The sequence below is a fragment of the Chrysochloris asiatica genome, unplaced genomic scaffold (genome assembly GCF_000296735.1).
Source record: "Chrysochloris asiatica unplaced genomic scaffold, ChrAsi1.0 scaffold00051, whole genome shotgun sequence".
NCBI lineage: Eukaryota > Metazoa > Chordata > Mammalia > Afrosoricida > Chrysochloridae > Chrysochloris > Chrysochloris asiatica.
In genome coordinates this window covers 7,224,737-7,239,728 of record NW_006408569.1, presented here as the reverse complement: position 1 = coordinate 7,239,728, position 14,992 = coordinate 7,224,737, and the positions used below count along the sequence as shown (strand labels likewise).

The window sequence follows — 14,992 nt, the reverse complement described above, 5'->3', positions numbered from 1 at the left end:
CTAGACTGTTAAGAGCTCAATTCTGAGACACAAAAGGCCTGCGCAGTAAGAGAGAACTTACTGCGAAACTGAAAACTAAAAAAAAAACCTAAAGGGGGATCAAGAAAGTTAGAACTCTTGAAGTTTGACTCTCCACTAAAGCTTCCTGGGAATACTTATTGTAGTTAAGTGCCTTCCAGTCGGTTCCGGCTCTTAACGAGCCTGTATAGTGTTTCCGAGGAGCAGCTGGTGAGTTTGAACTGCTGACCTTGTGTTTCACAGTCCAGTGCTGATCCTACAGCGCCGTACCCGGAGTTCTTTTTGTTGTTGTTGTGAAGTGCCGTCGAGTCGGTTCCGACCCATAGCGACCCTGTATAGGGTTTTCGAGGAGCAGCTGGTGAGCTTGAACCACCGACCTTGCAGTTCAAACGAAAGCGGACCGGACATTTAAATCAATGTAGGGAAATGCCATCTGAAGAGACAAGCATTTATCGGGAAGGTGGCCTGTGTTCCCAGATTAGCAGATAGGTGACTGAATGGACAGTAGGGACCCTCTTTTCCAAGTTTTGGAGATTGCACAGGTTCCAAAGAAGGCTTAGTTGGGGAAGCTCTGCAAGGTTCTATTAAGAGTAAAGATCCGATCTTTACCTGAAGCTGCGGCATCGTTGGAAGAATCAAAGAGTCAGAGCGCCCTCTAGTGGAGTCATCCAGACCATTGATTACACAGGTAACAGAATTGGAACTCACACCTTGCAAATTGTAGTTTGGAAAAGACTGACTACTTGAATTACACCTTAAATCAAGTATTAATTAACACCAATGCCTGAGAGAGTGTGCCTGACACTTTCTGTACTCTGCTGTTTTTCTACATGACATACAAGAAAATCTTGAAAATGACAAGGGTTTTGAAGCAGTCTTTAATCACGACTTGTTCAAGAGGGCAATTTCTTCAATATGATTTTTGATTAATGGAAATGCTAAATCACTCCTCTTGCTTTGGTTCCGGAGTTCCAAGATGTCTCTATCCTAATCCTCCTTGTGGTGTGGAGGCAAAGTCCCAGTTCATAATCAAGTCTTAGCTTTGTTTTCTTTTGCCATTTTCCCTTTCTGTAGAGTTAAGGCAGGATTTGACTATTCCTGAGTCCCCTGGCTCTTAGTACCACAATTCCATCTCTTAATAGTACCTGAATCTCAGTTCCATCTACCTAATGCTGATATGGTCTCAGCAGACAGAGCAAATGCATGTCCTGGGAACGGACATTCAGGAACTAAAGTCCCACAAAATGTGATTGTGTTCCAGTTCTCAAACTAGAAGTGCACCGCTGAGTCTAGAATATAGCCTCCCATGTGTATGTAGCAGGCACCTACTGGGATTCATACAAATATTCATATGCATAGCTTTGTTTATGACTTTCAGTGACAGGAACAGCACAGTTCCACATGAGCCAGGTCTCCCCCAGATAAGCACAATTCTAGCATGTGACATTTGTGGTCTAGTAGATTGTTAGATTCAAACACTCAAAATAAACTATTATTTGGCAGGCCCCGATTCTGCCCGTCTTGATTTTGTTCCTTTTCATCTTGTTTTAACCTGCATCCAGGGATAAAAAGAGAATTCTGGGGTGCCAGGGGCCCTCTCTAATAAAGCAGCCCCAAGTCCCTGTGTTCTCATATTAATTCTGATTTGGACATTCTATAAACCTAATCTCAGGAATTTATGGAGAAAGGATAGAAGGTGGTGGTGGATTCTGACGCATGATGACCTTGTATAGGGTTTCGGAGGCTTTAAATCTTTGAGGAAGCAGAAAGCCTCATCTTTCTCCTGCGAAGCAGCTGACCTTACAGTGAATTTGAACTGCTGACCTTGCAGTTAACAGCCCAATGTGTTGATTGGAGAGGGATGGGGAGTGGGGTTATAAGCTGTGGAGTCAGTTATGACTCATAGCGACCCTGTGTTGGGTTTCCTAGCGTTAATGGTTACTTGGGCTGCTAACCTCAAGGTCAGCAGTTTGATACTACCAGAGGTTCTGCGAGAGAAAGATGAGGCTTTCTGCTCCCGTAAAGATTTACAGGCTCCGAAACCCTATACAGGTTCGCTATGGGTCGGAACTGACTCCACGGTACTTAACAACAACCACAAGCCTTTACCTGAGCAGAAAGCCTCATCTTTCTCCCTCAGAGCAGCTGGTAGATTCGAACTGCTGAACTTGCAGTTAGCAGCCCAACAGGTAACTAACTACACCACCAGAGCTCCTTGATGTGCCGTGGAGTTGGTTCCGAGCCATAGCAACCCTGCACAGGGTTTCCAAGGCTGTAAACCTTTACAGGAGTAGAAAGCCTCATCTTTCTCCCGCGGAACAGCTGGTAGTCTTGAACTGCTGACCTTGAGGTTCGCAGCCCAATTTATAGGTGCTACACTGCCAGAGGTCCTTTGATCCAGAGGTAGAACATAGCTCTGCGTGATGTATAAGGTCTAACAGGAGTCCTGGTGTGATGCTGTAGAATAAGCACTGGACTTTGAACTATAAGGTTGGTGGTTCAAACCCACAGCCCCTCCTTGGAAACCCTATACAGACTGGCTATGAGTCAGAAATGACTCAACGTCTAGGTTGGTGGTTCAAACCAGAGGTACCTTGGCAGACAGGCTTGTCCATCTGTTTCTAAAAGTCACAGCCTTGAAACCTCTCGGGAACTCAGTTCTACTCAACACACGAGTCGCCCTGAGTGTGAATCAACTCGACAGCAACTAACAATAACAAAGCACAGTGGTTGGTGAAGTCAAAACATCTCATCTGTTAATGGAAGAAATCGGAACAGCGTTGTACCAATGCACGTTTATCCTGGTCTAGTCAGAGCAGGCACTAGAAGTCTTCCGACCTTGTTGTTAAGTGCCATCAAATTGGTTCTGACTCATAGCGACCAACCTCACAATCATTGCCATGCTACTGCCACCGTGCAAATCCATCTCGTTGGGGGTCTTCATTTTTTTGTGTGGACCCTCCACTTTACATAACATGAGGTCCTTCTCCAGGGACTGGTCACTCCTGATAATATGTCCAAAGTATGAGAAAGGAAGTTTTGCCATGCTAGCTTCTAAGGAGCATTCTGACTGTACTTCTTCAAGTATAGATTTGTTTCTTCTTCTTTGAAGCCCGTGGTACTTTTAATATTCTTCTCCAACACCGTAACTTAAATGCATCAATTCTTCTATGGTCTTCTTTATTCATCCAACACTCACATGCACATGGAGCTATTCGAAATACCATGGCTTGGGTTAGGTGCACCTAGTCCTCAAACTAACATCTTTGCTCTTGAACACTTTAAAGGCAGGAAGATTTGATAAAAACAATGATTTACTGTCTAGTTATGATTCTTAAACATTTCACACTTCTTCCTGAGTTAACTAAGGGCTAAGAAGTTGTGGTGTTGTAGGGTAAGCACTGGACTGTTAGGTCAGTGTGAATCACAAGATCGATAGTTCAAATTCACCAGCAGCTCCTTGGAACCCCTATACAGGGTCGCTATGAGTCAGAACCTACTGAATGGCACACAAAGCTATGCATAGAAGATAAGTATGGTTCATCTGGATTCTCTCAGAAATACTGAGACCAAGATTCTCCTGCAAGTAGCCTGTTTAGGAACTGAATCTGAGGAAACAGCCATCTATCTTTGGAGTTTAATCTTGCAGGTAAACTCTGGGGAACCAAAAGTGATGTACGAAAAGCACTGGACTGAGTGAGACCTCAAGGTTGGTGGTTCGAACCCACCAGTTGCTCCTTTGAAACCTTATGCTGGGTCACTGTGAGTCAGAACTAACTTAAGAGCACACAATAATTTCTCAAGCAGTGAAGAGGCTGGGATATTTATATGAGGGGACTTCAAAAAGCTCACAGAAAAATGAAATGAAAAGATAATGGAATTTTTCCATTTAAAATTTTTGAAGCCTCCTCATACACCAACTCCCAGAAGTTTTTGGCTGAGAGCTAGTCTCAGATGTGTTCGCTCCCTAACTCTCCAGTCTACCATACAAAGAACAGAGAGACCTTCTAATTCCTCTGAAAAGGCAGAGGAAAGAAAAGGCAGTTGGTAAGGATATGGAATTGACAGCCAGTCTCAGCTACAGTGTATTTGAACCCTAGGGGAACCCTACCCCATGTTTACCAAGGAGGTAGCTTAGGCATACTACATAAAGGAGGCACAGGATGGAATGCTGATGACGTTGTTAGGTGCCATCAAATCGGTACCAACTCATAGCGACCCTATGCACAACGGAACGAAACACTGTCTAGTCCTGGGCCAACCTCACAATTGTTGCCACGCTTGAGCCCATTGATGCTGCCACTTTGTCAATCTATCTCACTGGGGGGGGGGTCTTCCTCTTTTTCTCTAATCCTCCCCACCTTACCAAACATGATGTCCCTCTCCAGTGACTGGTCCCTCCTGATAATATGTCCAAAGTATGAGAGACAATGTTTGTCCATCCTGGCCTCCAAGAAACATTCTGACTGTACTTCTTCCAACACAGATCTGTCGGTTCTTTTGGCAGCCCATGGCACTTTCAATATTCTCCTCCAACACCATAACTCAAAAGCATCAATTCTTCTACATTTGGAATTTAATGGCAACTCGAAGATTTCTGGAGTTGGTCAAAGTAGTGGAAACCAAGCAAGTTGAACACCAGCACATGGTCCAGGAATCTGAGCTCCCTGTCTTGGCTACTGCACCTAAGAGGAGATGTGGGAACCTTCGTCTTTAACTGGAAAATATTAGCATTTTGGGTGACAGCGGATTGTTTTACCAATTGAGTAGGGGTTTTTCCTACCAAACATCCAGCAGCTAAGAGAGATACAAAGAGTCTAATTCAGTAACTTCTCTGAAATGGAAGTTCTCAGATTATGGACCAAATATGGAGATCTAGTTCATGAAAGAATTATGCCATTCTTTCCACAGAATGTCATACTTGCAGGCCGGGAAGCCAGGGCAAAAGGGGGACTGTGCAATGAAGACTGACACCGATGGCCAGGGGGAAACTGACATTACTGAGTGAGCTCACCGCCTTCTTTCGATTCTAAGGAGGGACGGTTGATTCAGAACCAACTCAATAGCACCTAATAGCAAGGAAATGAGAGTATCCAACGAATCAAGATGCACATTTTATAAGGGCCCCTGGAGAAAAAGAAGATTCTTAGAAATATCTATAGATGCCCTTGTCCTCTGTAGTTACAGAGAATTCCCTATTCCTCTGTGACGCTGTGGGATAATGCAAGGTCAGTGGTTCAGACTCACCAGCCGCTCCTCGGAAACTCTATATAGGGTCACTAAGGAGCTCTGGTAGCGTAGTGGTTACGAATCGAGCTGCGAAGCACAAGGTCAGCAGTTCGAAACTACCAGCTGTTCCACGGGAGAAAGATGAGGTATTCTGCTCCCATAAAGTTTTATAGCCTCGGAAACCCTGTACAGGGTCGCTATGAGTCAGAACCGACTCACGGCACACAGCCACCAGCCACCATGGGTCAAAACCGACTCGAAGACACTAAATAACTTTTCACTTCACCCCCTGCATGTTCTTCAAACAAGGAATCAGGTTGGTCAGATTACCATACATTGATCAGACCATTTTTATTGGTGGGTGGGCAGGGTCATCTTGGTCTTACAAATTGGGTTCATGAATGCAGCACACCCTCCTGTTTCCTCTGACCTCTAAGCAGCTGACTTGGTAAGGTATGTGTGGCACTGTGGGATGAAGTACTGGACCGTATAAGGTAAGGTTTAACCACAAGGTCGGCAGTTTAAACTTACCAACCGCTCCTTGGGAATCCTACACAGGGTCGCTGTGTGTCAGGACTGATTCACTGGCACTTAACGACGACAGATGTACACCATCACAGACTAACTTTTAACTGACACAGGACTTCTTTGTGAAAACTGTCCACGTTTATGGGACTTTCTCTTTGGAGATTTGACATGAAGAGGAGTTTCATATTCAGACTTAGGGCATTTTATATCCCCAACATTGTGTTATTTGGACTATCCTCTCATCTGGAGTTCATTATATGGACCTCCTTGGTAGACTAAATTCAACAATATTGTGCTACTTAATATGAAAAATAGAATGAGGGGTAAATTTTTCATGAAATATGGTAAGTGTTCTTTAAGTTAATGTCCTGAACAAATCCATTTTACACATTTCTGGAGATGTCATCAGAGGCATCCATTAAAGGTCTTTGGAAACAGAATTTTCCATTTCTTTGGTCCAAGAAAAAGCGTAACAGCATCAAGGAAATGGTCCCATGAATAGGCAAAAAGGACTTACCTGCAGATTTTCTCCCCAAAGGTAGACAGGTGCATACTATTATGTACAGGCTCAGCTATTAACCTTTTTGGGTTAATAGAGAAAGAACAAGTAGAGATTAAATTTCTGTGAAAGGAGCTCAAAAACCCTAAGTGTACCTGGCTTCATCTTAATTCCTCCCTGAGAAGAGAATGTTGAACTGAAGGTTCAAAATCCAGGCCCCTAATTGGGTGGTTTTCTAGTGCAGGGAACTTTGGTTGCTTGTCATCACCCAGTTGAGATTCATAGCAACCCTATAGAGCAGAGAAGAACTGCCCCCCTAAAGTTTCCTAGGCTTCAGTCAGCTGACTTTTTGGTTATCAGCAGAACACTTAATCATTGTCCTATCAGGTTTCCTGTGCATGGAACAAGAGGTATCAAATTAGACCCTCTTTGCCATTCTCTAGCCCAAGTGACTGTTGTATTTCTTGGTATTGCAATGCAAAACACAAAGATGAGTGTGCTTTGTATTGATAATTGGAGTCCAAACCCTATCTAGTGAAGTATCACATTGCTTGCCTTCACCTCCAATGTTGTTGTTAAGTGCCATCTAGTGGATTCCGACCCATGGTGAGCTTGAACCACTGACCCTGCAGTTCAAAGGACTTTGCACTCTGATGCATTAGCCCACAGCGCCACACCAGGGTTCCACCTCCAGTGGGGACCCTATAAAAAAAAAAAGCAACTAAACCAAGGGTGGACTTTGGTATGTCTGGGTACTCTGGTCTAATCTCATCCTAATCCCATCTCTTAATAGCACCCCGATTCCACCCCAGCCCCATTGGGGTACACGAGTCTAAGCCCTATACTGGAAACAGAGAAAGGAACTTAATACGCAGTAGCAAAGAAGTAAGAAACATGAAATCTGGACTCTGTCTGGCGACTTGGACGAGTTCAGCACACAGTGGGTTATCACTCCAAACCTATTCCTGTGTGAGAGTCTGAGGACCTTGGACATGCCATGGATTGACTTGAGTTTGATGATGCTGTGTGCCATCGAGTCGGTCCTGTATAGGATTTCCAAGGAGCAGCTGGTTGATTAACTTCCCGAGACCTTGCAGTTCAAACCGACCTTGCAGCCCAGTGTTTATCCTATAGCACCACACCAGGACTCCTATAGAAAATGCAAGACCTTCATGGCGAAGAGGCAATTCATCAGTGTCAAAACCTTGTTTTGATACTGGACACTACTATCGTGCATTCCCAGCTTTGCTTAGCTGGGGTGTGTTTCACCTGAGATCTTCCTGTTCTTTCTAACTTGACATTGATTTGACACGAAAACAGTTTTAAGTAACAGATCTAGGTTCTTCCCCTTTGACAGCACCTGAGGCAGACAGTCATGTAAAGGATCCCCTGTAACTCTTAATTTGCTAGTCCCTTTGCAGATGCATAGGGCCATGTGACTCGTTTTGAACAATGAAATGTAAGTGGATGTGATGTGTCACTTCTGAGCAGGGGGAATACAAAAAAAGCCTCCGTGAGATCCTCCAGTCTCTTTTGAGTTTTCCCTCCAGTGGCAGCAGAAAAGACCATGCATTCCAGATGGTGCATTTCAGCCTGGAACCTTGAGTGACCACGTGGAGCAGAGCCCCGCCTCCCTGCCTCCTGCTGACCTACAGCAATCTGCAATGTGAGCAAGAAATAAACGTTCTGTGTGTAAAACCCCCGTCACTTTGAGACTGTGTGACCTGCACGTAACTATATTCCTAATGAATACATACTGCACGAATGCTATACTCTTAAAATTAGTTACTAATTTAAAGCTACCCGTTTTACCCAGACTTCCCTGAGCTAGCTCTACAGGACAGAAGATCACATACAAGTCAGCAAGCCCAGCTCTAATAGTCTACCAAATACAGAGTGGTAAGCAATGCAATTTAGCAAGCATAACAATTTTCTACTGCACAAAACACAGGAAATAATTAAATTTCTTATAGACATTTCTTTATTATATTTTCCCACTTGAATATTTAGAGAATAATTTAAATGTAATGCATACTGACAGCAAGCACAGTATCAAATATTCGTGTGTGTGTGTGTTTTTTTAATATATATTTTTTTCTTTTCTCACCCTTTATTCCTTTAGGAAAAAAATATTTTGATGACCTCAAAGAAACAATTCTTATGCTAACCACAGTATGCAGTAACACACAGAGGCCCATACTCAATAGAAAAAGCAACAAAGAAGTGAAAAGTCTTTCTCCTCAAATCATTTTAATTCAGTTTTCCACAGCCATATAAATTTAAAGTATGAAACAACAATAATACAGCTATAGAATCTAGGTTCTCTTTCAAAGCAGCGGCATATAAAACATAGAAAAGCTAAAACCTCAGCACGAGCTTTAAAGAACAAGGACTGAGAGGATTTGGATGAAGACATGGAATGCACAAAATACAGTACACAAAAATACTAGAATGCATAAAATATAAAGCTACACATTTCAGGTAGAAAGCATTGTAAAATATATAAAATATGCAAGAAATCAAAACCAAAGAGATTTATTTATTTCCTCAAGAGTACCATGAACACACTGGAACTGGTAATTAACATTTGAAGATGGGAACAAGGAGAGAGCAGTTTCCCATTTAAAACTTTATTTCTAGGCTTTAGGATTTCACCTTCTTGACATCCTTCTTTCCAGAGCTCTCAGTAGCCGACTCTGCTTTTCTTTTCTGTGACTAAAATGGAAACAGATTTAATGTTCTGCTCCAATACGCACATTTTTAAATGGCCCAACAATGTTAAATCTAGGATGTAAATGCATTAAAAAATATTTTTAACATGAATATTCACTTCAATGTTATACTCACAGTGAATGTTCTATATAGCCCAATAAACTGTATAACCCAGTGTAAAATAACCTTCAAAGATGTTCTTTAAAAGACACAAAATACCCATCCAAAAACAGCCACCAAGTGTCCTATACACATCTTAGATATGGCATTATAAATGTACTCTTATCTTAAAGAACCACTTCATACTAAAAAGTTTTCGAGGTAAAGTTTTATTTATGAGTGTATTATTTTGTAAAACCCCATGATACATCTTAACATCACAGAGTTTATCTCATATGCTCTATGATGCGTATTTCTTTCACATTTTAACATCTCTGAAAATCAAGATGCGTCTTAGAATTGATGGCAGCATTTTGTTTCTTGTGGCATGGAGAATAATGTTGTGTCTTACCATGGAAGGCAGCTAAGATTTGATGAAATATGGGAGTTTATTTAACCATGTTCAAATAATAGCATCTTTTAAGAGTGTATCAAATTGTAGCTATACAAGGCAACCTGGCTGAATTCAAATTTCTAGGTATTATGGAACAGTTCAAGGAGCTCTGGTAACGTGGTGGTTACGAATCGGGCTGCTAACCTCAGAGTCAGCAGTTTGAAACTACCAGCTATTCCTCGAGAGACAGATGAGGCTTTCTGCTCCCGTGAAGATGTACAGACTCGGAAACCCTGTACAGGGTCACTATGAGTCAGAACCGACTCCACGGCACATAACAACAACAACATTGAACGGTTCATTTATTACCAAATAAATCTTCACTGTCTGCTCAAAGTTCCTATTTGCTCTCGTGGTTCCACAGAGATCAGAAAACTTAAGGGATCCAATCAGAACTCCCAGTTTCAACCTCAGCCCTTTCTCCCTCATCCTCCCCTGCCCCCTCCAATGTCTCTGGTGTCATTTGGAAGGATTTTGCAGCCATGCCTTTTCTGTTGCAATTCAGGAGGCACTGGTCTAACGCTGAGTCCTATTCCTGGGGAGGTCCTACCCAGATGTTCTACATGCAAATCAGCAACATGTGGCTGGCTTTCTTATTTTTTTCTGTCAAAACCAAACTAGCATTCCAGGAGAAAGAGGGGTTGTGTGCTGGCGGGGGGGGGGGGGGGGGGAGGGGCAGAGCATAGGATGAATGTGAAGATGGTGTTCACCCATGTGAACTGACACATAGCTCACAATCAAAACAAACAAACAAAAAAACACCACCAAATTAGCATTTCAGCAACCAGTTTTTATATGGCATTAAACATAATATAGACATTATGTAAAAAAATGGGATCTACCTAAAAGTTAGGAAAATGCTGAAAATTTTACCATTGGAGTTTTAGGTGACCGTTTCTTCTTTTCGGCTCTCTCTCTTTCCTCAATTTCCATGTTTTCTTTCTCAATCAATGAAATGAGAGTATTACAGCGTCTCTGGAATTCCTAAACCGAGTAATGGAAAAGCTTTTAAGTTCTGTAGCCCAGATAAAACCTTTTTAAAATGACGACTTCATTGTATCATTGCTGTGGTACAAAATGGCCAATTCAGAAAAAAATATTGTTCAGAATACCATTCCTAAAGAGTATTAATAAAAGGAGTCAAAAATTATCTGCACTCTGACCAGCGAATTTAATCAAATTTTAGAAAAGACAAATACATCATTTTTTGACATAATTTCCTTGTTTTTTAATACACTTTGTCCATCTGTCAGGAAGCTTTCATATTCCCTTATTAAAAAATGTTTTAGGCTGAGCTGGGAGCCACAAATGCATCATCAGATGGGAATCGTCATCCTCGAAAGGCTGCTTTCAGGAGACCAAACAGATAGAGCAAGATCAGGACTATAGGGAGGATGTTTTAGCACCTCAAAACGAAGTTTTTGCAGAGTGCCAACAGTGTGGGCAGAGGTGTGTGGACGTGCATTGTCACGTAAGATCACAATGCCCCTGGATAGCAGTCCTATGCGTTTTTATCTGAAGTTTAGGCTTCAGCTCTTCAGTGAGCATCTCACCATAACAAGTACTGCTGATTGTTGAAGCATTTTCCTAAAAGTGTTCCAATACTTGGTGTTTATGCCGTGGAGTCGGTTCCGACTCATAGCGACCCTACACAGGGTTTCCGAGGCTGTAAATCTTTATGGGAGCAGACTGCCTCATCTTTCTCCCGCGGAACCGCTGGTAGTTTCGAACTGCCGACCTTGAGGTTCACAGCCCGATTCGTAACCACTACACTACCAGAGCTCCTTAAAGAAACAATGTTTTTTTACCAGGTGTGGGAAGAAAGGGAGAGTAATTTACTGACTAGAAGATTGTTGTTGTTACGTGCCACCTAGTCAGTTCCTTCCGATCCACAGAGACCCTGTATAGTGTTTCGGAGGAGCAGCTGGTTAGCTTGAACTATCAACCTTGCAGTTCAAGCTGACCTTGAAGTCCAGCGCATTTACCCACAGCGCCGCACCAGGACTCCGGCTACTAGCCCTTGAGAATTCTAGAGAACTGGAAGCATCAACTTTCCAGCTCATGGCTGACTTCTGAACTTTTTCTTGGTCAGCAATCGAGGATGTTTCCATTCCATACTCTGCCGTTTACTCTCAGGCTCATAGTGATGAATCCGTGTCTCGTCACCAGTAACGTTTTTTAGAAACCTAAGTCTTTTGCGGATTATTTCATAGGCAGAGCCATGGCTGATTTGCAAATGATTTGCCACATAGTACACTGTCACTTGTGTATTCAACAGAGTCATTTCACGTGCACGCTTAAATGCTGTCACCAGCCATGGACGTGGACAGGTGTTTTAACATAAGCAGAGTGCAGATAATTTTTGACTCTCTGAAAATAGGTAAATGTCTTTCAATGAGTGAACAGTTACACAAACTGAGGTGCATCCATACTGTAATGTGCCGCAGAGTCAGTTACAACTCATAGTGACCCAGTATAGTCTCCTAACAGCAGCAGGTGAGTTTAAACCATCAATCTTACAGTTCAAACCGACCTCGCAGTCCAGTGCATTATTCTACAGCGCCACACCAGGACTCAGTAATAAAAAGGAATGAACTATGGATACACAAAACCACCTGGATGAACCTTAAAGGAATTACGCTGAGTGGGAAAGACAATCAGAAAAGGATTACATATCATTTATATAACAATGTTGAAAGAACACAATTATAGAAATGTAGGGGGAAAGCAATGGTTGTCCAGGCTTAGGGAAACAAAAAGTAGGAGTGTTCAAAAAAGGGAGCAAATCTTAACAGCAAGGATCACTCCCACCCCCCTAGGTATCACTCCCACCCCCTCGGTACACAGGGCTGACAGGGATGGGGAACATAGACATTGGCTACCCAAAATTGGGGGGGGGCCTATAAAGGCAAGAAGTGACTGGCTTACAAGCTTTCAAAAGGGAGGCTAGTTCCAGACAAGGCGGGGGAAGGTAGAATCACCACTGAATGATTTCCAATCTGTTGGGACCCGGCTGGCGAAAGGAAATGGGGATAAGACTCACGTGGTAGAATAGTGAATAATTGCCATCAGGACTGACTGTGAGGGTAGGAAATATAGACGTAGATGTTTTTTGACAAAAGGAGGAGAGTGATTAATTTTGCAGCCCAGGAACAGAGGTCCCTGGGACCATCAAGTGAGAAGAACGGATATGGGGACCCTACCCAGAGAGGCAGTGACACCAGGGATGGAGACAGAGAAGATGACGTGGACAGATGGAGTGGCTGGGGACACTGGACTCAGGGTGGGAGAGGGGCTGTGTGCTGGCGGCCGGGGGAGAGGGGGGCGGCCCTGTGTGGTATATACCCTTTGGGATTATATGATGATGCATGGAGAGGATTATAATCATTGCAATGAAACAAAATACAATAGGATGAGTGTAAAGCTGTTGTTCTCCCATGCAAACCTCACAATAAAAACTTAAAAATAAAATAAAACAGGAGTGCTAACTATTAAAGGGACAGCACAAGGGAGCCTTGTGGTGGTGATGGTTACACGAATCTTGTTGTTGTTAAGTGCTGTTGAGTCAGTTCAGACTCACAGCACAAAAGACTGTACTGTCCAATCCTGCACAATCCTCACAATCACTACGTTTGAGTCACTGGGTGAGCCCATCTCTTTGAGGGTCTCCCTCTTTTTTTGTTGACCCTCTCCAGGGATCGGTGCCTCCAAATAATATGTCCAAAGAACTGTGTCTTATCATCTTCACTTTTTAGGATCCTTCTGGCTGTACTTCTTCTAACACATATTTGTTTTTCTGGAAGTCCATGGTACTTTCAATATTCTTTGTCAACACCATGATTCAAATGCACCGATTCTTCCTTACTCATTGGCCAGCTTTCAAAGGCATATGAGTTAACTGAAAACACCCTGGCTTGGGTCAAGCACACCTTAGTCCTCAAACTGACATCTTTGCTCTGTAACACTTTAAAAAGATCTTGGGCACCAGATATGCCCAATGCAGTATTTCTTTTGAGTTCTTTGACTGATGCTTCAATGGAAATTGACTGTGGATCCAAGTTAAATTATATCCTCGACAACTTCAACTGTTTCTCTATTTATCATAATGTTGTTTGCTACTCCAGTAGCAAGGACTTTTGTTGTATGTTGATGTGTAACCCATATTGAAGGCTTAGTCTTTGATCTTCGCCAGTCAATACTCCAATACCTTTTAGCTCTTCAGCAAGCAAGGTTGTATCACATGCGTTAACACAGGTTGTTAATGATTCCTCTGCCAATAACCCAGCTTCTCCAATTATGTGCTCAGCACATCTATAGAATAAGTTATAATGACAGGATGCAATCCTGTTACACAGCTTTCCTGATTTTAAACCATGCAGTACCCACTTGTTCTGTGTGAACAACTGTCTCTTGGTCTATGTTCTGGTTCTGCATGAACACAACTAAGTGTTCTGGAATTCTCATTCTTCACCATGTTATCTATAATTTGTTATGACACACACAGTCGAATGCCTTTGCATAGCCAATAAAACACAAATAACCTTTCTAGTCTTCTCTGCTTTCAGCCAAGATCCATCTGACAGCAGCAATACGACCTACCACTTAGTCTATCTACATCCCTTTCTGAATCCTGCTGACATTTCTGACACACCTCCGCGTCAATGTTCTGCTACAACAGGGCAACAGGGGTTTTCATTGTCTTCACTGTCATTTTACGTGCATGTGATAGTAACGATATTGTGATATTGTTTAAACTTTTCTGCATTTCATTGGGTCACCTTTCTTTGGAATAGGAACAAATATGGATTTCTTCCACTCAGTTAGTCTTTCAAATTTCTTGACAAAGTGAGTGTGTCAAGCATTGCACCTTTTACTGAAACATCTCAATTGGCATTCCATACATTTCTGGAGCCTTGTTTTTCACCAATGCCTTCAGTACAGCTTGGACTTCTTCAATACCATTGGTTCTTGACCCGATGCTACCTCTTGAAATAGTTGAACATTGGTCCGTTCTTTCTGGTACAGTGACTCTGGGCATCCCTTGAAGCTTCTGATGCTTCATCATTCAGTTTTTGCCCACTGTTGTTGTTAAGCGCCATCGATTCGGTTCCAACCCATAGCAACCCTGTATAGGGTTTCCGAGGTGCAGCAGGTGAGTTTGTACCACCAACCTTGCAATTCAAATCAATCCAGTGCTTATGCCACAGCATTACACTAGCACTCCCCAACTGTTGTTGTCAGGTGCCATCGAGTCGGAACCGACTCATAGTGACCCCATGCACAGCAGAACGAAACAACGTCCCATCCTGGGCCAACCCCACCACCGCTGCCACACTTGACGCCATCAATGATGGCACCTGGCTGATCCATCTTGTTGGGGGTCTTCCTCTTTTTCTCTGACCCTCCATCTTACCCAGCATGACATCCTTCTCCAGCGACTGTTCCCTCCTGAC

The 14,992-nt window shown here is 42.8% G+C and overlaps 1 protein-coding gene across 2 annotated transcripts in view; it reads right to left on the bottom strand.

Moving 5' to 3' along the window:
- Window positions 1-8,917: 8,917 nt before the first annotated feature.
- SMARCA1 (SWI/SNF related, matrix associated, actin dependent regulator of chromatin, subfamily a, member 1) overlaps window positions 8,918-14,992 on the bottom strand; it is a 93,602-nt gene continuing 87,527 nt past the window's right edge. For both annotated transcript variants that reach the window (XM_006862839.1, XM_006862840.1), the window contains 2 exons: window positions 10,413-10,523; window positions 8,918-8,989 (listed from right to left, as the gene is read on the bottom strand). In XM_006862839.1, the coding sequence (XP_006862901.1) occupies window positions 8,918-8,989; window positions 10,413-10,523 (183 nt within the window). The remainder of the gene's footprint in view (window positions 8,990-10,412; window positions 10,524-14,992) is intronic.